Source organism: Barbus barbus (genome assembly GCF_936440315.1).
Source record: "Barbus barbus genome assembly, chromosome: 18".
NCBI classification, from domain to species: Eukaryota; Metazoa; Chordata; class Actinopteri; order Cypriniformes; family Cyprinidae; genus Barbus; species Barbus barbus.
The window spans coordinates 12,542,622-12,569,584 of NC_136746.1; the positions used below are offsets into that span (position 1 = coordinate 12,542,622).

At 38.7% G+C, this 26,963-nt stretch overlaps 1 protein-coding gene across 5 annotated transcripts in view; it reads left to right on the forward strand.

Moving 5' to 3' along the window:
• Window positions 1-1,966: 1,966 nt before the first annotated feature.
• The window catches only part of akt3a (v-akt murine thymoma viral oncogene homolog 3a), a 91,554-nt gene continuing 66,557 nt past the window's right edge, over window positions 1,967-26,963 (forward strand). The window contains exons 1-3 of one of the 5 annotated variants that reach the window (XM_079439632.1): window positions 1,972-2,065; window positions 2,168-2,284; window positions 11,539-11,904. In XM_079439632.1, coding sequence (XP_079295758.1) covers window positions 11,859-11,904 — 46 coding nt within the window. In that variant the 5' untranslated portion in view covers window positions 1,972-2,065; window positions 2,168-2,284; window positions 11,539-11,858. Of the gene's footprint in view, window positions 2,285-11,538; window positions 11,905-26,963 lie in introns of all 5 variants that reach the window. The other 4 variants (XM_079439633.1, XM_079439635.1, XM_079439631.1 and 1 more) reach the window with 4 other exon arrangements.

The window sequence follows — 26,963 nt, forward strand, 5'->3', positions numbered from 1 at the left end:
AAAAAACTGCTCTGTCAACATGTTGCAATTCCAATTTCGACCACATATTTGGCGCAGTTTCCCCAAGACCACAGTGGGAAGTATTTTGTGGAAAAAGGACATTTGTTGCAAGATGTCCAGACATATTCAGCTGTGATGTAATCAGATTATAGCACTACATATTTCAGCATAATAATAAAAGTCAGTTCACAGTTATTAAATAGTTATTGAAATGACAATCATAATTTTCCTTGGTATCAGATTTATGGCTCCCCCTAATTTAATGTCCTCCAGAACATTAAGTATACTGCTCTGACCCTTCTTGGCACTGAGTGTACAAGTTCATGACAAATTTTCACATCTGTCCTGTTTAACTCCTGGAGGATGACCTCCCTGAATGCTCTGGTCTTTAATGGGGAGTTTTGCTCATGCAGCTCACCTCTACAGAATCCCTCACAGCTGCTCAAGAGCGATTAAGATTTGGTGAAATACATGTCCGCTGAAGGATTTTCACCTTGGGAGAATGAATATCTTCATTGTCATGCTGAAAAAAATGACCAATAATGCAGGGAATGAGGGGAGGGTAGCATCTTCTGTTTCAAGTTTTTGTATACATCACACAGTAGTGTGTGAATTCATGACAGCATTGATAAAGCACAACCCTCTCACATCTTCAGCACTCATTCATCCCTATATAAAAGCTTTACTACCACTGAATGTCACTGTGTGTACCAATCACTTCTCACTGTACTCCTCCTCTAGCAACACCAGAATATTTTGGATGCTTTTGGATCCGAAATGATTGACTTGGTCTCTTGAAACCAGAGTATGGATACCCAGAAGTCTCTATTTTGTAAATATGGGCCTTGGAAGAGGTTAAATGAGTTTATTTTGTGGTAATTCTAGTGGAGACAACAAACATGCGTGTCACTTCTGCAGGCTGCGTCATACTCTGTGAGATAAAGTGTCACTTTTTTCATAGCTTTTGCCCGCTCTGAGACACTTGCATGTTATTTCTGCTGCTCATTTTCTAGCAAAAATTCACTCATTACTAAATGAAAACTTAAAGCGAAGACCTGATTATTTCAGGAGCCTTGTCACCAGTCCATTGTTTTTGAATGTCGGTGCTACTTCTGCTATATTTTCACACTTAAAATGATAATTTGGTATTCCTCTAGTAACATTATCCTCTTTTATGTTAAGAAATAAGTCAACTGGCAGTTCTCTCCCAAGTGGTTCCACTGCTGCCAGCATTAAGTCTGAGTATGATTCAGTGGGCTATATAACACTTTTAACTGTCAGGAAACTACTTGTCTCTAAACATTTTGGTTCAATATACTTACCTGTTTATCAAAAATAGCCTTAAACCTATACACATTTTATTTTATTTTTTTTTAGTTTTATTTAGTAACTTTCAGGAGGGTGTACTCATTTTTGCAACCGAATATTTTATCAGTTTCATATGAAAATCTTATTTTGCTGAATAATTTTGACATTCTTCTTTGGTAATTGATCAAGCAGGCTTGTTGCAATATTATATCTCTAAAGAATCCTAACATGTCATCTAAGTAAAGAGTAATTGCTGAATTTGTTAAGTTTTAGAGGGGGTGTACTATATATACTATGTTATATATATAAATAAATAACGATGTATATTTCATAACTTGCAATTTATGCAGCCAGGAAACCAGGATAATCTGAATTATCTCTACGTTACCTTTACTAAAGCTCAGTATCTACCGCATTACATATTTTACAAATTAGAGCATTACTAGAAATGTATAGGCCTTCACAAAAAAAGTCCATTGTTTCATTTCCTGATTGATTATTTTAATTTCCACGACTTTTTCCAGACAAATTCCTGTTGTTTCTAGGTTTCCCCTGACCGTGGGAATCCTGTTAATTTCAAGAGAATTCCCCTCCTCGCAGAGCGCCACAGAAGAGGCGCATCTCTTGAAACACAGCGACTCTCGCGAGATTTGCTCGCACCTCACTGCTCCGCACACGCAGGAGCGTCTATGGAGCAGTGAGGCAGGCGGGAGACGGAGCAACCGAGCCCGGCGCGGACTGGAGCAGGAGACGCGGGGTGAGAGAGGGTAACCTGCCTGTGACGTCTTTCCATCACACAACCCCTCCTTTATAGACAACACTCTAGTAGTGGCCACTTGAGTCTGTGCTCTCTCTGTAGGCGTGCTTCTCCGATTATCCCGTCCATCTATGCTCCATTCGAGCCTGTAAGGAGGACGCGCACAAACTCAGGGAGGCGAGGGAAGCCCATTGGTCTCCCAACCGACGCCAGCGCCAGGTAAAAATAAATAAATAAATACCGCTACACGACTGTAATAGCAATGTTAAATGTCCCATTTGACGGAGCCCTTGGCTGGCTGTGACGCAGCTTCGGTTCATTTCTGCCTGCGATCATTCAGCGCATATAAACAGTTGATGCTGTGGCCTGGAGGCTGTGAAGCAGAGGAATGAGCTCTGCTTATGGCCTAACGTGTTTTTTGCACAATTCCCACTTTTAGCCCCCGAGACCGTTCCACCTTCCATTTGCAAATTCATTTTAGTCATGCAAAAACCTTTGACAAAACAAAGTCTCTGTTTAAATATCTGTAAGTCACGATTGGCGCAGGAAGACGTACTGTCATTCTCTTGAGCCAGCTTATTCATTGTATTTAAGGTAACAGAGTCGCACCTGACAGATCAAGACAATGACAGTAAGACAGCAGGGCGCCGGTGTTACACGAACTTCCACGAAGTGGAAAGCCAATTTCCCGCATTGGCTTTAATGTTGATGTTTGTAGGTGTCACGGCCTCTTCTTTGCATCGCATTGACACCTTCCCTCAGACTCTTGCATATCTAAGAAGGACCATCTGCATGTGGGACTGTGAGGCTGCTTAACATGACGGTCAATGACAAATAAGGAGAGATCTTTTTAAAGTTTACCCTATGTGTTTTATCAATGCATGTTATTGATATTATTGTGAATAATTCATCCATCCATCCGTTTCATTTTTAATTTTTAATTTTTAAAATTTGTAATGTTTTATCAGAACGTGGTAACTGGATTTTCCTTTGAAATGTCAGACTTTCTCTGGTGAGGTCTGCAGGACATCTCCAGTCTTTTAGTCCAGTTAAACCCCGCTCCTGCAGGGTGATGTTCACATATGTTCAGCACCCACATCTAAAAATCCGACATTTCTCTCCCTACAGCACATATCTGTTGCTACTACTGTTTCATCATGACATTAAGAATGCTATTTAAAGAACATTCAGCCATTTTCTTGGAAATTTAAGCTTTGCATTCGTGTTGATTTAAAAACAAAATTCTACAAGTTTGTTTTAATGATTAAATTGTCAAATGGTTTACTAAGATACTTTCATTGCACCTTAAATACATGTGAGTGAGCGTTCATTACTTTCTAACATATTTTCTAAAACAATTTCAAGGGAAAGAATATTTTTACTATATTTTATATTTTACTGCTGGTATCATACTTTTTGAATTTGTGAATACCAGTAATCTTGGGGATACTCCGTTTTGAACAAAACATGCCTTCTCATAAAAAGGGAAACATTTGTGGTATTGGTTATATGACCTTGACGCTCAGTAATGCCACAAGTTTGTAAAATGTTAATAATGTTTTAGTAAAAAAAAAAAAAAACAGTTAACAGAAAATAAATAATAATACATGATAAAGCCAACATGTTCAAGTTTGACATTTTTCAAAAACATTTGAGACTTTTAATACCCCCCCCCCCCCCAGATTCCCCAGTTACACCGCCTTGACATGAGTTTAAACCTCATAGAAATATCAAAATGCAGAAATTAAAATCATAGAAGAGATGTTTTTAAGCCATTTTTTTGTATCAATAGCATTTTGCATGTATTTTTAAATACTGTAGCTTAGATCTGGATCAAACACATGAACATCATGTCATTGACCCATGAATATAATGCTCTTTATGTGTGTATATCAATGTAATGATGAAAATGCCTTGCTTGCTGTTGAATAGTAGCTAGTTGTTGTGAAGAAATATAAGTAATATGATATAATATTTGCATTCAGGGAGCATGTTAAATAGCTGAGAAAATCATATGAATCTGTGTGTGTATAACTTCAACCTACTTGATCTTTAGTGAGCCTAACTAACCGATTATTCCAGGTTTTTCAAGCCTTGAACTGCACCATATTGCTTATTTTCTCACTTAGATAACCTGTTTTTTATTGGTGGCTTTGTGCCTAAACAGTTTGCCTCAGTTATAGCTACAGTATGTGGTTATAGCTTTTTGTCACGTCAATAGTGTCAGTTGGTCTCATTGATCTTATTATTTGGCTGTACATTGATGCATCATCTATGTAATTTAGATCTGAAACTTTCAGGAAATGGTGCAACAGATGAAATCTCTTTAGGTGCATGTTGAGAAAAAATTACTGGTTGCAAACAAAGCTTGACAGCAATTCTGGATTCTTCAGACACCCTGAAAAGAGCTGTTTTAGATTAGACCTCTTTTAATTGAGTTAAAAGTAAACAAATGTGCCGTTTAAACACTGGTGCGTATCACACATCTACTGGTTGCTTTTATTTTTCACTTTATATGACACATTTCTCTTGATTTAGAAGTGTCGAGTTGTATATATTCTTTTGTGTGTGTGTATTGCAATTAACAACCTGTAACGTTTGACAAGTTCAAATTCTGACTAAAGTTTTAAACACATCTTGGCATTTTTTCAAAAAGAAACAAATTGATATTTCATCAACATAAGTATAACTTTTAAATCACTTTAAATCACCTGACCATGTACATTAGTCCAGACTTTGCTTTGAATAAAAACCCAAAAGCGTTTCTTGTGTCACACAGCATTTTCATCTATAGACGTGCTTGACTGAATTTTTTGAACATTCTGTGAGGCTTGGAATAATTATTTTCAAGAAAGTCTTTCAGTTGATTATATAAAACAAGAGCAAAAGACATTATTAAATTGACCTCACATTAAGTGCTCTCCAGCTCTGTGGAGAGAAAGAGTAAGAGCACTCCTGAATAATGACTGCAGCAGATTAGCAAAGGTCCTCAGAGTCCTCAGACATCCACATCCGCCAGTATTCATTCACAAATTCTCATTTCCTCTTCTTAGGTTTTAGATTTTACCACACCGTCTTCTCAGTTTCAGTTACAGTGTTTGTGGCTGCAGCATTGGTGACTGCAGAGACATCTTTCATTATTCACGGCTCTCTCTGCAACATACAACTCTTTCATATTACATACAAACAAAACCTCATGGAGATGCTGAAGCTGTCAGTTACTTAAAACAAATGTGGTTTGTCTTTTGAATCCTTGAATGGGTTGGTGGCATGTTCCATATTGTTTGAAGTTACTAACTTGAAATGCATTTTCAGATTAGGATATTAATGTCTTGTTTTGGATATAACAGTGTAGTACATTGCTTTGCATGTGAGCATGTGCTTAATTAATCTTGTGGTGCATCACAGTCTTTGCATGTTAAAGTGCTCTTTGCAGCCAAAAGAAGATTCATGAAAAACAATATTGGAAGGGCTTTGTAAACAGCTTATTCTGAATGAGTCTTGTTGTAGGGGACTTGTGATGGAAGCTCACGGATTTCCTTTGCTTCAGGGTAACATTAGCAGCGATTAGTGAAATTGAAAGTGTTGCTGGGAAAGGGCTGGATTTCACCCTCAGCGATTCTTCTCTGATTACTTGAAGAGAAAATATCCATCAGTTAAACTCTTTGAGGGGACGTTAGAAACTTTGGATGGTGTCAGTTTGTATCTGCAGTAGATATATATCTTATCACAGGAATAATTTAAAGATGCAGTGCCTGGAGTTCTCGCACCTTTTCATAATATCATGAGTCGCAGTTTGAGGTTCGTAAGAGATTTTTCTTGTTTTAGAAAGTCTCCCAAGGCTGCATTTTTAAAAAATAAAAAATACAGTAAAAACAGTAGTATTGTGAAATATTACTATTTTATTTTCCATTTTAGTATATTGTGTGTATATATTAGTATATAATGTGATGCCAAAGCTGAATTTTCAGCATTATTATTTCTTCACTGTTACATGATATTTCAGAAATCATTGTTATGCAAAATTTGGTGCTCAAGAAACATTTCTTATTATTATCAATACATTTCTTTCATGATTCTTTGATCAATAGAAATTTAAAATTTATTTGCAACTGCAATCGACTAAAATATAAATATTTTGTAAAATTATAAATGCATTTAATGTAACTAATAATCAATATAATGCATCCTTTGTGAATGAAAAAAAAATAAAAATCTTGCTGACCCCATTTTTAAACTGGGTGCTCTGATTTTATTATTTTTTTTTTTCACATGGTTCTTTTTCTAACAATTCCGAATGATACTACCATGAACATGTGGGCTTATTTGTCTTTCCCAGTTTGTTCATTAAACTAGTGGGTATTGCGCCAATACATCTGAGAATAGTTCAATATAAACAAATGTACATTCTGCATTGAAGGCTTGTGGCGGATGTTTAGATGTTTCTCTGTGGCACGCTGAGAATGATTGATGCTGCGTGTCTGTGTTTGTCTGGGCTCACCAGGAGAGCCCCTCCTTCCCAGGCCTGCTCAGGAATTAAATGATTATCTCAAGGGTGCTCCCCTCATTTGTATGGAAAAATTGTATTTGGTGTGGCAGCTTCAGGACATCCCCAGATAGTGCTGCGGCGATAGGCTTACAGATGCTTGACTGCGACAGTGACGCAGTGGAATTGTGTCTCCTGTCACTCAAAGGGAGTGAAAGGAACAGAGAGTCTGTGCTGCTTCCAGAATATAGAAGATGGCTTGGTTGGTAAAGTGGAATAGCCCAACAGCCCTAATGAAAATGACCATTTAATGGGGCTGAAACACAATGTTCCTCTTGTTTAGTGTCTTGTGTCTTGTGTCTTTTGCTTTATTGCAACTGACCATTTTATGGCTACTGAGGCAGCTTGGTCCAACTCAGACATGTGGGTTCCTATTTTAAATTTTTTTAGATTTTCCAGTTTTTCACTGTGGAAGTAAATGTGTATCATTACATTCTAAATCAGACCTCAGTGTTACATATATTTGATTTGTTTGCATGAAATATTTATCACCCCATAGAGGCCAAACAATATACATTTCCTTTGGTCCAATCAAACAGAAACTTTCTATTCCTTAACACCAAAAATACTGTTAATTTCTTAAAGTTTAAAGATACTCTGGGAACCGTAAAAAATCCAAAAGACAGCAACAGTGGAGGCCAACTTTTTCAGCAGCCTTGGTCTGTCTTTAAGTATTTTCCCTTTAATTTTCTAGTTTGATATGAAGCCAAAATACAGGAAATGAGGCAAAAAAAAAGAAAATGAGGCAATGATCTCATCTCATGAAATATTATATTATATGTTACATATAGTACATATAATATCATTATAAATATCCAGATTACATGTAAATAGTTTGAGTGTAGTTTGATAACTTTTAGTGGTGGTGTATTTAAAATAAGAAACAATTGTCAAGTAATTATGAGATGCGGGCAACAGACTGTACTTTAGCAGTCAGCATGTTAAAAACCTGTCTGAGAAGTTTAGTCTTTTAATTCACTTTATTTACAGCTTCAAAACAGCGCTTGTGTACAAATATTTACAAATAGGTTTATTGGTAAGGTGTTAAAGTGAGATTAAAGCACAGTATTTTCTGAAGTCTGTTGCTGATTCTTTATAGTTTGGTACTCACTCTTGAGTGACTCCAAATGCTGGATGCCATGAGCTAAGTGCTTTTCTTAAACAATGTGTTGTTGTAAAGACACTGACTTGTGGTTTCTACAGTAGCATGTCATTGCTTAACCTCAGAATTTAAGGTAGGTCTCTCTTGAAAGATTTATTCATTAACGTTAAAGGTCCCATGACATGCTGTTTTTTGGATGCTTTTATATAGGCCTAAGTGGTCCCTAGTACTGTATCTGAAGTCTCCTTCCCGAAATTCAGCCTTGGTGCAGAATTTCAGCCACTACGAGCCAGTCTCACAATGAGCTTTCCTTAGGACGAGCCATTTCTGTGTCTGTAGCTTTAAATGCTAATGAGGAGGAGAGAGGCGGGGCAAGGTGGAGGGTGTGTGGCCTGCAGCTTGTGGCCACGGTACCATGCGCTAATGTTGACAGTGGATGTGTCGCAATGGCTCGTAGACACGCAGTTGTTCAAGCTTTTCAGTTTGACCCAGAATCTGATCCGGATGGAGAAGTTGCAATTCAGTGGCTACAGCAGGACGTCTCCGAATGGTTAGTTTAAAATATTGTGTCTGGATACGGTCAGTGTTTCCCACACATAGACTTTACCTGGGCGGACCGCAACAATATCCAGCGCCCGCTGCCATCAGCTCCTGCGTCTCACACACACGAGCGCGACTTTAGAACAATATTTAGTAACTTTCAGACCCTTTTGGCGGCTTTTTTCCCATAACGGGTACATACTAACAAACCTAGCGACTTTAAAAAAAAACAAAAACAAAAAACTATCATTCAGTTGGAAGATGCGCGAGCCTCTCTCCCGGCGCAGTGTCGCCTCTCTCGGCGTCTGTTCTGAGCAGCGAGCGGCAGAGAAGCAGCGCTTTCAGTTTGCCTTAAAGCAGCGGACTCATCAATAAATCATTTACAAAACAGCGTTTACAAGCACTTGTCGCTTACTGACTGTTTGGACTTTTAAATATGAACATAATTTGTCTGTTAATATGCGCAGTTTATTACTCAGACGCAAAACAGTAATATAGCCAAAACCACTGCATATAGTCGCTTTTAGTGTAAGTTAGATATATATTGATTTTATCAGACGATGTTGCGATTATAAATCAGGATTTAAGGAGTATAGTGAGAGTGATTCAGGGTTAAGATGCATTATTAATGGGTCGTGTTTACTATTTATACTTGTTTTATGTATGACAACAGAAAATATGTAAATGTGAACAGCTTTATTGGGCATTCAGCTGTATAACAGTATGTGACAGTTCATAGAGTAGAACAGATCTGAAGTGCCAAAAAACAATGCTTGCTCGTCTGCAAGCCATGATGTCTCTCTCTTTCCTCGCACGGTCGTAGCTCATTTTCTCATGAGGCAAAGCAGAGAAAGGGGATGTAACCTTTCCCCGTATGACGACATAAAGGGAAGGTTCCAGATTGGGCCATCTGAGCTAAGGCGAAGCAGGATACCCAGGGCTCGGTTTACACCTATCGCCATTTCTAGCCACTGGGAGACCATAGGCAGGCTAGGGGAACTCATATTAATGTTAAAAAACCTCATAAAGTGACATTTTCATACCATGGGACTTTTAAAAATCTATTTTTCGATGGATAAAGTGAAGAGGAGGGTCTTCCAGGGTTGTGAGTCACGTTCAGGGTTTCCTGCTTGCGTTAAATGATTAAGGGCTTCACTGATGTCTCTTTGGACCTTGAATCACCCATGTACTCTCCTTACCATATTAACAACAGATTAAGGTTGCAGCTAAATGCACGCCTAGGAATTATCGGTTGGTACTGTGAATACTTTGGCCTCAAGAGGCCCTTCATTTGCCTTTACCGAATGACTGAAGGATGCTAAATATTCCTTGTCTGACCCACATGTGATTTGCTGTAAAAAAAAGTATAGGTGTTGTGAGGGACCCCTGCAGGTCATTTTCTTTATTGGCCCTATGACACTGAGGGATTTGTGTCTTTAGGGGCTGCAGTCTATTCAGTAGCTGTGATGTCTTCTGTCACAATGTCCAAAACTCTGAAACAAACATCATTTGTTAATTATCTCCAAAGGGAAAATGGGAGCCATTCAGTCATTTGTCTTTCTGTTAGAGGACACAACACTACATCACAATTGTGCATTCAGATTTCTGTTTATCACGATTCACTCTTCACTGATAACAAATGTGTTGAGTGATTTCTTACTTTATGGTTGAGTATGGTTGTCAAATGTTGGCACATTCTGATTGAGTTCAGGTAAAGACTCGTGGTTTACTCTTTTTGCCGTTGGAGGTTTACCCTGTTAGTGATCCTAACATGCTAACTTCCCTTTTCTCTGCTCGCACACATTTGAATGCTTGGATTTGACACGTACGACTGCTTCTGCAAAAACAAAACATTTTGATTACCATCCTTTTAAATGTACTTTAGCATTTTAAAGGTAAGGAAATGCTGGAAAATATCTCCTCAAACATCTCACAGTATATTTATTTTATTGCTTGACTTCTCTGTCTGAGGGAGATATTTTGCTCTGCGTTTTTCTAAAACTGTCATTGTGCAGCATAGATGAAACTGCTTTGATGTAATGCTTCGGATTTACGTGCTTGCTGTGCTACCTGGCATTTTTGAGACTGCTTTAAGACTTTTTAGGACTCATTTGTAGTATTCACATGATAATTGTAGTTATTTATTCCATCGCTTAGTCTTTCTCTTGGATGATAGTAAGTGTTGGCATTCTGCCACATTTATCAGTGTTGTAAATTAAGTCCTTTTCCTCATTCTAAAAATGATTCAGCTTTCACGTTTTTTTTCAATCTGATATTTTAAGATGTCAGTTATTACTCATTAACAACTTCTTAAAATGATAGTCCACTCAAGAATGAAAGAGTTGTCATTGTTTGTCACCTTGTATTGATTTTTTAAAAATTATTCTATGAAAAGTGATTTTAATATGTCAAGCTCTAAAAAGGGCAATAAGCAATAGAAAGTAGTTATACTGTAATATTTCACAATATTAGGTCATCTGAAGTCAGAATAGATTTGTGTGAGGAACCAAATTTGTAATTGTGAACACCAGAATTTAAGCCATTATTTACTGAAAATCTTGCCATCCACCTCAAATCTCATTTGTTTAATTGCATAATTCTAGAAGTTCCATATGTAAAGTTATTTTGTTAGTTCTGTTAGCATTAAATATGTGTTAGCATGCAATATGCTCATCTATTTCTTTGTCCGAGAGTGTTGATAAAAAGCACTTTTGCAGAAGTCTCCCTCTTTCTAGTGTCTATATATATATATATATATATATATATTACATATTCTGATATGAATGCACATAAATAATCCAGTACACACAATAATACCACTATAATTACACATTGTTTTCTTCACTTTGAAAGTGCGTTAACTACAAAGAAACAGATTAATTATGATTAAATATATTTTAATTGACTGACAGTACATACACAATATATTTTGATAAGCTTTCTGATTTAATGAATGAAACCATGAATTTTCATAGTGCCTAATGCTCACCTTCAGACACCATTGCGTTTACCATGGGACTTCACGTTTGCTTATTTATTTTCACAGTCGTCCTCATCAGACTTTGTTGCAAGTGTCTGTGTTGCTGGTAAGTGTTAAACAGTTGTGCATGTTGAGAGTGAGAATGAGAGAGAAAAACAGACAGGCAGGGAAATCAGAGAGGCGACAGGGGCTTGTACGTCTGCTTTTACAATGACTGTCTGTCAGATTGTGTAAGAACGAAGGGGGGAGTAAAGAGGAAGAGAAGAGTGAAAAATCCACAAGCTCCTTTTTTATGTTTCTTTCAGGCTGAGTCACTGTCGAGGAGTGGGAAGATCTAGAGAGAGAGGGAGACAGCATCACGGAGAAAGCGCGAGAAAGAAAAGCAACGGAAGGAGGGGAAAACCGCTACACAACGCCTTTGAGAGCGAAGCGAGAGAAAGAGAGGCAGCCAGCGAGAACGACGGAAAGAGAGAGACAGAGCGCAGCAGTGAGGGAGGGAGAGAGCCGCTGAGGCTGGGAGAGCTGACCCCCCTCCCCTCTCCTCTCCTCTCCTCCTCCTCCCCCCCTCCTCACTCCTTCAGGAGCTGGTGTGTAGGAGCAGCGAGTACAGTGTGACTGAGGCAACATGAGCGATGTCACCATCGTTAAGGAAGGCTGGGTCCAGAAGAGAGGTGAGTAGCTTGTCTCTGCCTGCGTGTCGGTCAGCTCTCCGGGTCGGGTGTCTCCAGAGATGGCTCTCTCCGTCATGGGCGGGCCATGGCGTGGCTTCAGTCTGTGTCTGTGGAAGCCGGCATGTGGGTGTGCCTCTTTACTCGCGTGTTCATGAGCCGTGTTTGGTGCTGGTGTGGCATTTCGTGCGTGTGTGTTTGTGTGTGTCTGCTGGAGGAGCAGCTGCATTCAGATTGGTATCCGTCATTTCTCACTGCACTGCTCTGACGTGTCGGACTGCTACGTTTGATGGGGTTTTCTGCACATGCTTGCACTCATACTGATGCATAATGCTCGGTTTGAGTAGATTATGGTGATGTTTTATTTATTTGATCAGTACGTCTGGAAAGCGTGTTGTGTTTTAGCCTTTTTGTGGACTGCAAGGGCTGTTGTATACAAATAGACACACTCACTCAACTCAAGTTAAAGTTAACGTGACATCCATGTGAGAAGCTGCTCTAGGTGTTCTTATGGGATCTAGGATACTTCAACCAGGTTGTCCTGCTTTCTTTCAGTTTCGCTTTTCCTTTCTGTCTTGTTGTTGCTTGTAAAGACATACGAGTGAGTGCCTTGTGGCTTCCCAATATATGTATCCATAAGTATCCATGCTGACAGAGATGTGCAGCAGCCAAAATCACTCGTTTTCAATGAAAGTTTGTGATTTGGTGATACAAGCAATAGTGGCTTTTGGCGATACGATTGTTCAGTAAAGTTTGACTTTATGCAAATGGACAGCAACGTTTTGCAGTGACTAGCAATGCAAGGGCAGACAGTAATTTGTAATATATATTTTAAAAGTTTTATTTTATTCAGACTATAGCAATAATTTGTCACCTTACAATGTCATTTAAATGTTTTAGTCTGCCTGAAGTTGACCCTGCCTGGTTTTTATGAAGTCGGACTGTCAGATTGGAGCGATTGGAGCTTAGTTTTGTCCATCATGGATATGCTTTAATTGAGCTACAATTGGCCTGGGAGATGTACTTATGCTGAAATAAATATGTGACGCCAAACGCGTGTTTAAGCCTTCAAATATTTGATTACTCATTGAATATGTCATGTATACTTAGACAAACAGGTGAGTTCTGTGGCAAAATCCCACTCAAATATAACTGTGCAAGTAAATGTGAAGTTCATTGGGTGTGACATCTGGTACAGCAGTCAAGCAGAACTAGTACAAGGACTATTTCAGTTTGCATGGCCTTAAAGCTGTAGTCTACGATGTTGAAAATCAGTCGAGAAAGCCAGAATTTTAAAAAAACTCATCCTGCCCCTCCACACGCACACCCCTCCCCTCTGTGCTACCTGATCCCTCCCACCGGGAAATGACCTGAACAACGTCACTCAGTCAAGCAGGAGTAAACATGGAACAGAGATGTACCATGTGCGATGTCGGCTAACATTCCAATGCCGACCGGTAGCATGATCATGTTGTCAGACTGATAAAAAGCTATTTATGTAATACACCACACCATAAAAGTATAAATAAATGCTTACCCGCTCAACAAAAAGTCAGCCATGTCAGCGTCGGTTTTAAGTCCAAGGTTTCTCTGAAGCTTCCTCCAACGGGCAATGGTGGACCCTATATTGATTCGGCTTTGAGTCCGGCGTTCTTCACATTTTTTTTTAATCTCTGCTCTTTCCTCAATTGACTTTCTCTTTCTTCTAACCTTGACTGTTGGGGCGAGCAGGGGCCGCTTGCTGCTGTCTGTTTGTTGGTTTTTCTCCATTGCTGAGTTGATGCTGCCTACTTTCGCGCAAAATTTCATGTCGCAGGAGGGGGCGGGGTGGGGTGCGGTGGGTGGAGACGCGAGTGGAGCAGGGGATTGGATGAGAGCAGTTAACCAATGTAAGCTGTCCGGCCGGACAGCTTACATTGGTCAATTTCTCTGCGGGTGTACACCCAATAGAGTGAATGGATTTTTTTCATTCTTTTTTCTCTTCATATTATTAGGATTGTACTGTAGAACCATAACCAGCATCTAAACGAGGTTATTAATAATGAACAATCTTTGAAATCGTAGACCATAGCTTTAACTCTGAATGTTTATGCTACATTGGGCCTGATGTCCTGCCCTCCTATTGGATGAGCAGCTGTTGGTCTGACATGCTTGAGCTTACACTATTTAGATGTCTGTTGGACACATTAAATTTTTTTTTTTAATTCACCAGTTCAATTCAGGGCTTCCATAGTCATAAAACACCTTAGAAAGAAATGTCATATATTTGAAAGTCATGGAAAAGCATCTGTAGTGAATAAAGAAAGTTTTAAAGAATAAAACTTGCCCCCAAACCAATGTCATATAACACGGATCTGTTTGTTGAGGGTCTTATTGGAGACATTTGTAAGCCAACAAATGTAATTGTTTAAGGCTCACTCAGTACTTTTGTATTGATGTTGTTCTGGCTAATATGACTTAACTTGGTGTGGATACAGTGTCAAACAAAAGCAATGCCACTGTAATAATAACATTACAGCCTTTAACATTTTTATATAGTTTATTATTTTTTGAATGTTTCTGTTAAGCTTTAATTTATTAATTTCAGCTTTAGTAATTTTAGCATTCCATCTTCTGCTAGTTGCGGAAAATAAATGTACAATTAACGAAAATTATTTTTCAAACTTTTAGATATAGTTAACAATAACAACACCTGAGTAATTCAAAAGGTTTTTGTCTTGCATTAAATTGTAAAGTAGCTTCTTTTTTCCCCACTGTCTTTGTCAGCAAACATGAACAACTGAAAAGGTCATTGGTCAAAAGGGAATCAGTCAAAAACTGCTGGAACCGTTTTAATGGATGGTGAGTGTTGTGCTTGTGAACTCATGTGTGCAGCATCCACGTTGAGTCAGATTTGAAATTCCCTCCAGTGTGTGCAGTCTGGGCTGGGCTTGAGGATGGAGAGGTTAGTGTTTGGGATTGTGTGTGTGTGTGTGTAGTGGGAGAGTTTGGTGTAGCCCTGGGCTGGGAAGCTGGCTTTATTCTGTTTGCCTTGGCTGCCGACCAGGTTGACCCCAATCGCCCTCTTCTTTTCCTCTCCTTTTTCCACTTTGTCTCTGCCACTTTCTGTTTCCATTATAGCTTTTACTCTCTCTCTCTCTCTCTCTCTCTCTGTCTGTGTCCTGTTGTTATTTTACTTTTCCATTTTGCTGCTGTCTCTCTCCGTCTCATCATCTCTCTCTCTCTTCCTCCCTCTAGAGCACCTGTGTCGCAGTACAAGTTTTGCCCCCCCTTCCTCGTCTTCTGAGCTGTGACTTTTTAGGGAAAAAGAGCTGTGTGTGAGGAGAGGATAACCAAAAGGGTGACATCATTTCCTGTTTACTCCACTAATGAATGGATCACAAAGAAAAGGGCCAGCTTAAAACACTGAAACCCCCTGTTTCTGACTTTGCCCCCCCCTCACATCTCATTGTCTAAACCGCAGTCTGTTTAATGCATCAGCCAAAGTTTGATTGTTCAGAGATGACGTCTGCAAAATCATGCAAAATGCAACATACTGGAATGTCATGGAGCTAAATAGCATGAAGTTTTATTTTTGAATCTTTAATTTGATGCAATTTTGTTTTCCAGATCGCTGGTCTGCGGTAAATTAGCACTGATTGCAAGCAGACCTGTTGATGAAAATGCTTTTGATGTCTGCGCTGTGTGTGTATGTGTGTGTGTGTGTGGAGGTTAGCTGTCAGGCTCCATAGCTGAAGAGCAGCGCAGAGGAGTCACATGGTACACTGCTCTCCCGCAGGACCACTGGAACACTCTGTTCTGAGGAAAGGATACAGGCGCATGAATGAAGCTCGCTCTCTCTTGCATGATCACATGACCAGCGATGTGTTCGTTCATTCATTTGCTCATACAGTACTAGCACATGGATTACATAGACACACACACACACCCAACTCTGACCTTGCTGACCGTTATATCCTTCACTTCCTGTTCCTTTTCTCATACCCAGCAATCTCCTGCTCTCAGATGACCACTGCGGCCATCTCCTCATTATCTCCTTCCTGCCCCCCTCCTCTCCCCAATATGTAAAGTGCATCTGAGTGCACACCAGATCAGCTCGGACTGCAGTGGAAGTACAGATACAGATACATCCTCATGCAGGTCAACACAAACAGACAGACTCTTCCTGGTGCTTGTGGGATTTATCTGGTGTTGGTTAGTCTAGATATATCTCATTCCAGTCAGACCATTTATGGAATCTGTGTCCTGACAGCCATGATCCTGACAAGTGTCAGGACATTTTGATGGTTGTTTTTTTTTTTTTCTGCGACATTACTCTGATAACCCTACCCACAATGATTTTTGATGGAATATGCCTCTCCTTATTACCCTATATTAAACATTACATATATTCTGGTTGTAATTTTGTTTCATTACACAGCATTTTTTCTTTCAGCATGGACAGAACATGTGTTTCTGGATTCCTAACTGTTCTGACCTGGATTGGACATGATGTAAGCTGCAATCATGTTGCTGAGGCCACAACCATGAGTAAATTAACATATGATCACCCAGTTTTTACAGATTAAGTGTTTTCTAATTGATTCTCAGACATATTTCAGAACACAACTTTTAATAAACCCACCCCAAATTAATCCCAAACTAAGACTTTGAGGTCACTTGGCTATAATTAAATACTATTAAAACATCTTCCAGGATATTAAAAAATACAATAAAATAAAATGAATAAATAAAAACCCATCTTATAACACATCACAATTAAACTTTTAACTATGAATATCTTTTGATCGACCAATTTTTAAAAGTAATTCAATATCCCTATTGAATGGCGGCATGATCTATGCTGGTGTGTAGAGATTAGCTAATTATAAGAAAGGTAATTTTACATTATTATTATGACGTGACAAATGTTGTAATTGGACTACAGGGAAAAAGTGTTTTAGTTTCTTGCAACTTCATCAGTAAGAAAAATACATGAAGAAACAGTTCTAAAGGTAAATTCAGAAACACTTGAAGGGAGGGATTTAATTCAAATCAAAACTATTGCAGCACACGCTTTTGATGAAGGTTAAAGTCGCCATGACATCAAAATTGCCAGTTATTATTTTTTGTGGAATGTTGCAGTGTTTTCTATAAATGATTTATGCAAAAATGTATAATCTTTAATAAAAAAAACATTAACATCCTTTCCCCCTCGCTTCTCTGGCATGTATGCTGGTTCAAGTGCTAGGCAATAAAGTTGTCCAATGGCCAGATGAGTTTCAATTCCTCCAGCTATCTGCCACTCAAACGATCATCCATTCAGTTCACAATTCCTACGCTCTAGTCAATTCCTGGTTGACAAAATCAAATCCTTGTTTACATTTTTAATTCCTCGCTAATGAAGCTATTTCACTCGGATACAAGCCACAATAGGGATGAAAAGTCAGTCATAATTTCCATTTCATGCAGACTTTAAGAAAGAACAAGTTAAAGAGGAACTATAATAATAAACAGTCATAAGATTCAGCCAAGAAAAGTAGATCAGATATTGTGTCATCCACCAATTAGGAACCAACCAATTATGAAGCACAACAGGGAACAGGTCAATCAGTGTTACACCCATGAACTAGTCATGTTGGGTCCAAAAAGAGAACAGAAAAAAAAATTCCAAACAACCTCATACAAAGATGAAAAAAGTAATAAAATAACAAAGAAAGAATTTCATGAAGGATATTTTGCCTTTACTAGAAAATGTTGGTAGTTGGGTGTGATTTACTCTGTAAATTATTCAGCGTTAAAATGGCTATTTACTTGTGTTTTACAGTTTAGTAGCAGAGTTGAGGGTAATTTTGATGAAATGTGCCTCGCTTCAAGCTTTGTATTCAAACGAGTGCCAAATAGAGTCTGAGAGCTGTGGAGGATCATGAGCCGCTCCTGTATCATCCCAATGCTTTTAATTTCACATCAGCTTTTCACAGTCATCCGTCTTAAATCCTCCCACCTCCCTCTCAGCAGTGAGGGGAAAAGCCTCCACATACCCAAACAGATCTGTCGTCTCCTTTAAAGGAGGCGCACCTGCACAGTCTCTAACGCACGCGCTCACACGCTAACGACTGCCTTTCCCACTCTCCTGCCAGTGTGCCTTTCAGACTAGCGTCAGCACGTATGAAGAAAATACTGCGGCCCCCTCAGTCACGACTCAGTGGCTTTTGTGTGTGGTTGTTTTTCTGGTTATAGTATAAGTGTGTGTGTGTGTGTGTGTGTTTGAGAACAAGGACAGGATGACGTGCTCAGAGAGGGGATGATGCTCTGGGGGTCAGGTGGTGTTGTAGCAGCAGACTGGGGGTCACTGGCTGACTCACTGCGTGCCTCCAACTGACTGACTGACTGCAGAGTTAGTCATCTTTCTGAATTGTGCAGAGACCCAGCCCAGAGAGAAAGAACGAGACCTTGAGGTAAGGAAAGGCAGATAGAGAACAAAAACAAAGAAAATGATGAAGTGGTTTAGACTTAAAGTACTTAAGTACTTAAAGTTAGATAGAGGTTTAAAGAGATGGTTCACCTGAAATAAAAAATACTTTTTGCATTTACTCACCTTCATTTCGTTACAAACCTGAATTTGTTTTTGTTTTTTTTTGATGTAGCACTCTTTTGATACAGCTCTTTTTCTATACAGTGAAAGTAAATGATGACCAGCAGACTATCCATGTTTTTAAAAAATGAAGGTACTTCAGATTCCTTCTGAAGTTGATAGCATTTTTCAGGAAAAGAAAGAAATGTATTTAAATGTGTATATAAATTATATACATATAAATAATATACAGCAACTTTTAAAAGTTTGGGGTCAGTAAGATTTTGTAATATTTTTCTAAATAAGTCTTATGTCTCTTAGTCTCTGATGATAAAAAAATACAGTACAGTGAAATATATTTATGATTTAAAATTAAAACGGTTTTCTATGTTAACATTACATTTATTTCCTTTGATGGAAAAGTTGAATCTTCAGTGTCACATGATAGCATTGTAAAATTCAGATTTGGTGCTCAAAATTTCATGTTAATATCAATGTTGACAACAGTTCTTTTTGTGGAAACTGATATTTTTGTCACTTTTGATCAATTTTAATGCATCCTTGCTGAATAAAAATATACTTTTTTGTATATATAAAAAAACCTTATTGATCCCAAACTTTTAACGGTAGTGCATAGATTTAATCAGTGAAAATATTCGTCTTTGCTGAAGCTCTTAAATCTTGTACACTTTCATATAAAATATTACAGATATGGCATGTAAAGATGCGTTATATTAGGTTTGTTTATTATATGTATTAGTTTTGACACCTCATAACAAAATGTGATTGTCCAAATTTGAACATGTGGATTTTCAAACTGCACTAATGAGATTTAGCAAATTTTACAGTTTAAGCAGAGGGGAAGATTTTCAGTGAATAATGACAGTTTTTTTCCCCTCATATTGTCTGACGTTAGGAGACATGGAGTTTATCGCAAACTGTATGGATACTTTATGGTGTTTTTATAATTTTTTGAGGCTGACAGCCTCGGATTCATTCACTTTCAAACTATGGAAAAGAGCAGCACAGACATCCTGCTTTCAGTTGTTCACTTCACCCTTTGTGCTCCACTGAAGAATGGAAGTCATTCAGGTTTGGAACAACATGATAACAGATTTGTCTTTTTTAGGTAAAGTCTGTCTTTAGAGCATAACTGAGGGTACTAGAGGACTATATTTGTGGTCTTGATATGGTTCCTCTAAAGCAGAGAGAGAAGGAGAGGGGAGATAAAATTGCGAACTGTGTTTGGTAACGTTTTTCCAAGCACTGCTGTGATCTATCTGACTGTCTCACATCTCGCATGTTTTAGTGATGAGGCAGCGATGCACGGGGCGTGTGAACGTGTGTGCCTCTGAGAATTTAGGAGTGCCTGCAGAGCATGTGTATGTTTGGGCAGGAGCAATCTGGACCAACCACTGATCAGCCCTTCAGAATTCCAGCAGCACATCTGCATTCCAAGAATGTATGATGGATGGAGATAAAGCTCATTATCAGGCTGTCTCCTGCAAACCTTGGATCCAAGCATTGCTGTGTCATAAGGGAGATCAGCTGGATTGAGATTTAGACATGGTCTATCTCCATTTTGTGCCAAATATGGGAGTGATCCTTCATCCCCTCCTTTGGAAAATATGACATTTATTTGTGTTCATATTGCAGTGCACAGTGAATGTGCTGTGTTCAATTTGATAACTGTACATTTAGTTATTTATTGCGAGCTTTTGTCAAGATCAAGGCCTAGAGAGGTAGTAAAGGCATCATTAAAATAGTCCATGTGACAGTGGTTCAATTGTATGTTATGAAGCTACAAGAATACTTTGTGTGCAAATAAAACAAAAATAATGACTATTCAACAGTTTCTTTTTTTCTGTGTTAAGTTTTCGACATGTGCTCATGAGAGTACCATAAATGAGATGTGTCCGTATCTTAAATGAGATGGTATAAAGAATATTGTAATAAAACTGATGAGATGCACAACCGCTAAAGATATTAACACCCTGTTTTAGGAGTGTTTAGGTTTTTTTTTAAATGGAAAACAAGACAAAAACACAGATTAAGAAAATTACTTTTTGAAGAGCATCATTTCCTGTCATCTCTGTACTCTCCTCTCAAGAAAAATGACAAGAAGAATCTTTGAAGGAAGACAAGCAGATGCAAGACTGTCACATATACATTGAATGTTGGATGCTTTGGCATCTGTCTGAAGTTTGATGCAATGTATATTTGTAGAGGCATCAGTAAATTTGTGTTTGTGTGCTCACATAAGTGGGTGTTTGTCTTAAATTTCTTCTGTCCACTTGTATGGGGCTTTCTCCTTTGCTGTTAATCGGAGGGTAGTGTTTCTCATAACTCTGTAATGAGCCCAAGCCCATTAGGAAAATTGGGAAAGCATGACAGAGCTGCTCATTGGTGATGCCAGTCGCATACTCTCACATACACATGCCCTTTGGCTGCAAGCGATCATCTTACCCCCTGCAACGGATCCCCAGCCAGTCGGCCAGTCACCCCAGTGTTGACACGTGGCTGTACTGAACTCTGGAGCATCTTCCTGGCTTCCCTTCTCTTTATTTAGGGTTCGATCAATCTTTTATGTGAAATTGTACACAGACTGAAGAGGCTTGTGGAGGGTTGTCCAGATCATATTACGAATTAATACTTGTCTTTCATGTGGCAGGTTTCTTTAAGTGCATCAGCATGAATTGTGAATTTAACCACTAGAAAGCACAGTCTAGGGTGGTTAAACTTGGGTAATGCCATGTTCCGTATTCATAAGAAATTGATATCTTTTATTGCAGGCAATACTTTTGACTTTGCAAAATTTGAGTTTAAAAATGCCTTATCGCCTTGCCCCATAGACTTACTGTAAATGCAGTTTTTGTTTGCTTTTTAAGTTGAAATTTTCTGGGCTAATTAGCATATGCCTAGTTTAGAACTCAGAACATTTCTTAAACTTTTCCTCTGTGTTGGCATGTGTGTATGGATATTATGTTGTTGTCTGGCGAAGATAGATTGTCTGAGCTGAATGCTTTTAGACATTAACAAATTTGTAATCTGAAGAGTTAGTGCTGTATCTTCCAAATTTGGAGCTTTTTTCACTCATTCTAAAGGGTTAATTCAGCCAAAAATGAAAATTCTGTCATTTACTCACACTCATGTCGTTCCAAGCCCATAAACCTTTCGTTCATCTTCAAAAGCACGAACAAAGATCATTTTAATGAAACCCGAGAAGTTGAAAGTCCAGTCCAAGTTTCAAACTTCAGAAAAGTTCAGTAAGATGATGTGAAAGTAATCTGTATGATTCCAGCAATGATAACCTTTAAGGGTTAGTTCACCCAAAAATGAAAATTAGCCCATGTTTTACTCACCCTCAAGGCATCCTAGGTGTATATGACTTTCTTTTTTCAGATGAATCTAATCGGAGTTATATTAAAAATTGTCCTTGCTCTTCCAAGCATTAGAATGGCAGGTGGGTTAATCCATCCATAATAAAACGTGCCTCACACAGCTTTGGGGGGTGAATAAAGCCTCCTGTAGCGAATCGATGCGTTTTTGTAAGAAAATTATCCATATTTAAAATGTTATAAACACTTTTCTTTCACTTCCGCTTACTGGCATATATGCAGAAGCTGTTTCTGGATGAATGCTGTAGGACGTAGGCATAGCGCATGCGCCGGAAATCAGTGACGAACGTGGAGGCATGGAGGAGAGACAGCAAAACAAAACGGAGGTCACGAATTAGAAGTACAAAATGAGAATTTGTGAAGAAAAATGTCGGAGGAGTTAGATATAAGCCAAGAGGAGACTGGTTTTCTTTTGCTAAAGTAAGGAAACTTTTCTTCCTTTGCTCCTGTAAACAAACTCACGAGACTAGCATATCTCACAGGCGGGTGTGCTGTGCATATGCGCTTCCTACTGTACGTCATCTGCCGGAGTGGTTTGCACTGGCTTGCTAATTTTCATTTTTGGGTGAACTAACCCTTTAATCAGAGTCTTCTGAAGAGGCACAATCGCTTTATTATTAATAGATTTCAGAGTTCATTCATGACCAATGTCCATACATAGAGCTCATCTAATATGGTGAATGGAAGCTCAAATGTTCTCATGAATCACAAATCAATCATAATGATTTCATATTTTGGGGGTAAAATCTGGACAGGTTCTTGACAGATATTGTGACATTAAGCATTCTTGTTGTCATCTAGCCATCTCATAAGAGTATTTGACATTAGTCAGCTGTTGTATTTTCACAGAATTCAAAATATTTTTGGCGAGCATTTCTAAGATTGCCTCAGTATAAACAGACAAAACCTGAAAGCTGGAGGTTGGGACTATATTGTGCGTAATTACACGTATCAGTGGTTGCCTGTGAATGCTGCTGTGTGTGTGTGTGTGTTTCTGCTGCTGCTGGAGCCGGCGCCAATCAGGTGACCGTGCCAGAGCACTGCGATATCAATCACCCCTCCACTGTCTCTCTCTGTCACCCTCTCCTCTCCTCTCCTCTCCTCTCAGCAGCATCACCTGTCAAAACACCTCCTCTTTCTTCTTTTCTCTTTGCATTTCCTCTTTTACACATTCTCATTTCTGCTCTTCCTCATCTATGGCTGCTAGCTTGCAATCACACAGATACATGAAGTGCAGCTTGTACATAGGCTGAGACATGTGAGCCCACCGCACACACACAGCCTGTGCCAAGGCTGCAGACACTGGGGGTTTTGTAGTCAATAGCACACACACATAGCATCGCTATACACACTCACATCCGGAGGAAAGGATTCAGTGCAGTGTTTTACTAACTACAGCCATTGTTGAAAGGGTGACTCATTTTCAACTGTGGAGACAGTCACCACTTCTTCAGTACTTTTCTATTCTTTCTTTTGTGAATGATCAGAGGCCGTTCAGTCAAAAGCATGGCATAAATATTACAGCTGGTTACCTTTACATTTAAAAGAGCTTGATTTAACTGTTTGGATGCTGATCTGTGCTCAGTCATATACTGTAGGTTAACAGGTAGATTCATTTAATTGGGTCTGCTTTGCAGATTCAATGTGTTGTGAAAAAAATGCCTGTGTCTATCAAGCATTAGGCCTATATTTCTTACAGTATAGAGAGATAAAACTGCTCTGATTTAATATGCAAAGCAAATTATATGAAGCATCAGTACAGCCTTTAACTTTGTAATAGTCATGACAAAATGTATAATTTTTTTTATTTAAAATTAATTTCACATTTTTAAATTAATTTTAAATATTTAAATAATATAAAAATTTTAATTTCATATTATTTTTGTCATTTTAATTCCTGCATAGATTTTGAATGGTAGTGTATGCACCACTTCAGATTTGCTGCCATTCACAATAAATCATGAGTGAACATACAAACCGTTTTGGACATTGTGTATTCATAAATGTGTAGCTGGTACAGTAATGCATCTAAAACTGGTCTTTTTGCATTGTGGTCACGCTATTAAAATGGCAAGTGATGTAGATATACGTATTGATCACACAGTCTGAACAGATCCGATTTCTTGAACAATGACAGGGTGGACTGTCAGTCCTAAAGGTCAGAAAAAAAAACGAATTGCGGTTAGATGTAGTGTAAACACAGCTCAGCCTTCCCAGCATGTGCTTTCTATCACAAAGCATTCACTGCCAGCACTGGCTCTTCAGCAGCAGCAGGCAAGCTTCTTAGCCTGATCTCTTTGTTTTTTACACACCTCTCTGGATCAGCCCTCTGTCAAGGGTTTGTGCTCTGTTTGTGGTATGTCTGTGTCCTGAAAGAGGAGGAATCCCTCATTACCTTTAAAGACTGCAGAGGTCTCAGAGAGCAAAAGGCTAATAGTGTTAGGAGCTCACAACTAGTAAGCAGATGACAGATTCTCAGAGTTCTTGACCTGCTGAATACTTCTGTCTTCATATGCTCTTGACGGTTCATGTGTGCCAAGATGGCTGCTGTCTCTGCTTGCTTTGGGCTACCATTGCTCACAAGTTTTATTATTAGTCATCCTGTGCACATTTATGATCGATTTTGAATATATGACTGCGCTCTTCTATTGTATTTCTCAAAAATATATATATATATATAATATATATATATATATATATATATATATATTTGTTTTTAAATGTTCCACTGACGAAAGTAAGTCATAGAGGTTTGGAACAACACGAGGGGCAGAAATGATGACAAAATGTTCATTTTTGGGTGGACTGTCCCTTCAATCGTTGGCAGAGGGGAAAATTATCCATCAATAATTTTGCAACAATTTTCATGCTGAGCTGAACTCTCCTTAAATTTTTTGACAAAGACATTACTTATTAATTTTTCCCCCAAACAAAACACAATATTTCCTAAAAATAAAGCACAATAAATTTTTAACCAGATGTTACAGACTTAGTGTGTGTTTGTCTTTTCAGCTTGTCCTTTATCTGACTGCTAGCGCTCACACACACACTCGCACAAAAAAATACACATCATCTCAGCCACAGCCGTCAGTCCCCTGGGTGGCTGCTGTGACCATCACCATTACCCTCACTTTAAATTACCTTCATCTCTTCTCACCCACAGTGCAATTTCTATTCCAGTCCTGGCCAGCAAACAGAATTTAGATAGCACAAGAAGAGCTGGAAGCATCTGGTATAAAATTTGCTGGATCTGCTCACCATCACTCCTCACTTCTCCGGCTCTCGCCCTTATAACAGACTACACTTTAAATTTCAATCGCCAGAGCACTAAAAGTTTACTAGCCTATTACTGTGGCGGGCATGCGGGGACTGGCCGGACCTCATATCAGCAGGCAGACGGCAAGGGGCTCATCGATCGATAGGGCTGCCGCTGCCATCCGGAATCAGCTGCTGCTGTTGGTCTGTGTGTGTGTGTTTCAACAGGGCATGGGTGTCCAGCATGGCCCACTGGCCATGCCTGTCAGCTTGTTTACGCACCAGCTGAAGTGATGACTAGAGGTACAAGGACAGGCCCTGCTAGCAGGCTTTAGCCACTGCAGGCAGCCCGACACAAAACAAGAGCTCAGGCTGCACACACATCCATCACGACGCTGGCCTGGTGGCTGCTGTTTGGGAGCACTCATACAGGGTCATTAGAGATTGAGGGACCTGTCAAATTTACGACACTTGCTGTTCTGCAGATACGTGTTACAAGTCGATAACCTTAGCACCGATCTAGAGGGACGTGTTCGGCCAGGTGGCCAGGTTTCTCTCTGTCTCTGGTAGGTTGGTGCACTTTGCAACTGGTTTGATTGGTCTTTGTAAGATGATGCAGTTTGAGGACAAAATGTCTGTGATTTTTCATTTTTATTTCTGGCCTTTTGGCATTTTATTGATGGAAATAGAGCAAGTTGATAGGGGAAAGAGGAGAAAGTGGGATCATGAAAATAAATGTGAAATGTTGCAGCACACACATTACCTGTCGGGCCAAGTCTCTGACAACATTTCAGTTTTTACATTTATCCAAATTGTTTGAATAAATTAAGTATATATATTTTTTTACTAATGATAAATTTGATTTATTTAATTATTTATTTTTTAGCCTTCTTTTTAACACATTTTTTATTAATGGTGACCAATCACTTTTACTGTAACTCAAACTGTAGGTCAGAGATTTTGACTAGAGGTTTAACATGAACATTCGGAGTCATTTGCTTAATTTAAATTTTCGGGAAATTGTGTTTTGCAGCTTTAGAAACATTCCCACAGTGAAGGATGGAATAAAGATCATAGTGGAGAAGATAAAGATTTTAAGTGGCCATGTGAAAATACTTGGATTAAAACTCAAGAAGTTCAAGCCATAGATATGTATAGGTAGATGCCACATTCGACTGCTCTAGACACGCCAACGCATCCGCCATCTTGGAACGGTCAACGTGTAGTCATTCACAGGAAAAATCTAGTTTTTCAAGATGCCTCAACATTTCACAGCCTTTGGTTGTAAAAAAAACACTGAGATTTAAATTATTTAATAAATTAGATAACTTTTCACAGATGAAAATGTGTTGTTTTGTTTTTATATATATTAACTCAATATTACATATTTTTAAACTATGGTAACTTTTTGATGGTGTGTTAACTAACACCTGCTGAATTCTATTGAAGATGTAGATCTTCATACATGCGTCACTCAACATCATTCATCCAAAATGGTGGCCCATATAAACAGCTGCTGTATTCCAGGGGGAAGTGTGGCTGAATCTATGTATATGTCTGTGGTTCAAGCCACACAGCTTTGTGATACTGTTTGTGAATGTTCGTTGGAACTGTAGTTTCAGAAAAACGCTGATTCATTGAACTGTGTTGTTACTGACAGAACTTGTGACCATATGGCTAACGATACTTTTGGGAAATCCTTGTATGGCCAAAAAAAATCACACTTGATACTCAATGATACTCTAATTACTCAACACTCTAGTGTCATTTCGCCAAGATTTGCATGAGCAAGAAACTGACATGTTTGTGTAAATAAAGAAAATAAAATGGCTTATACTTTATTTTAAGGGCCAATT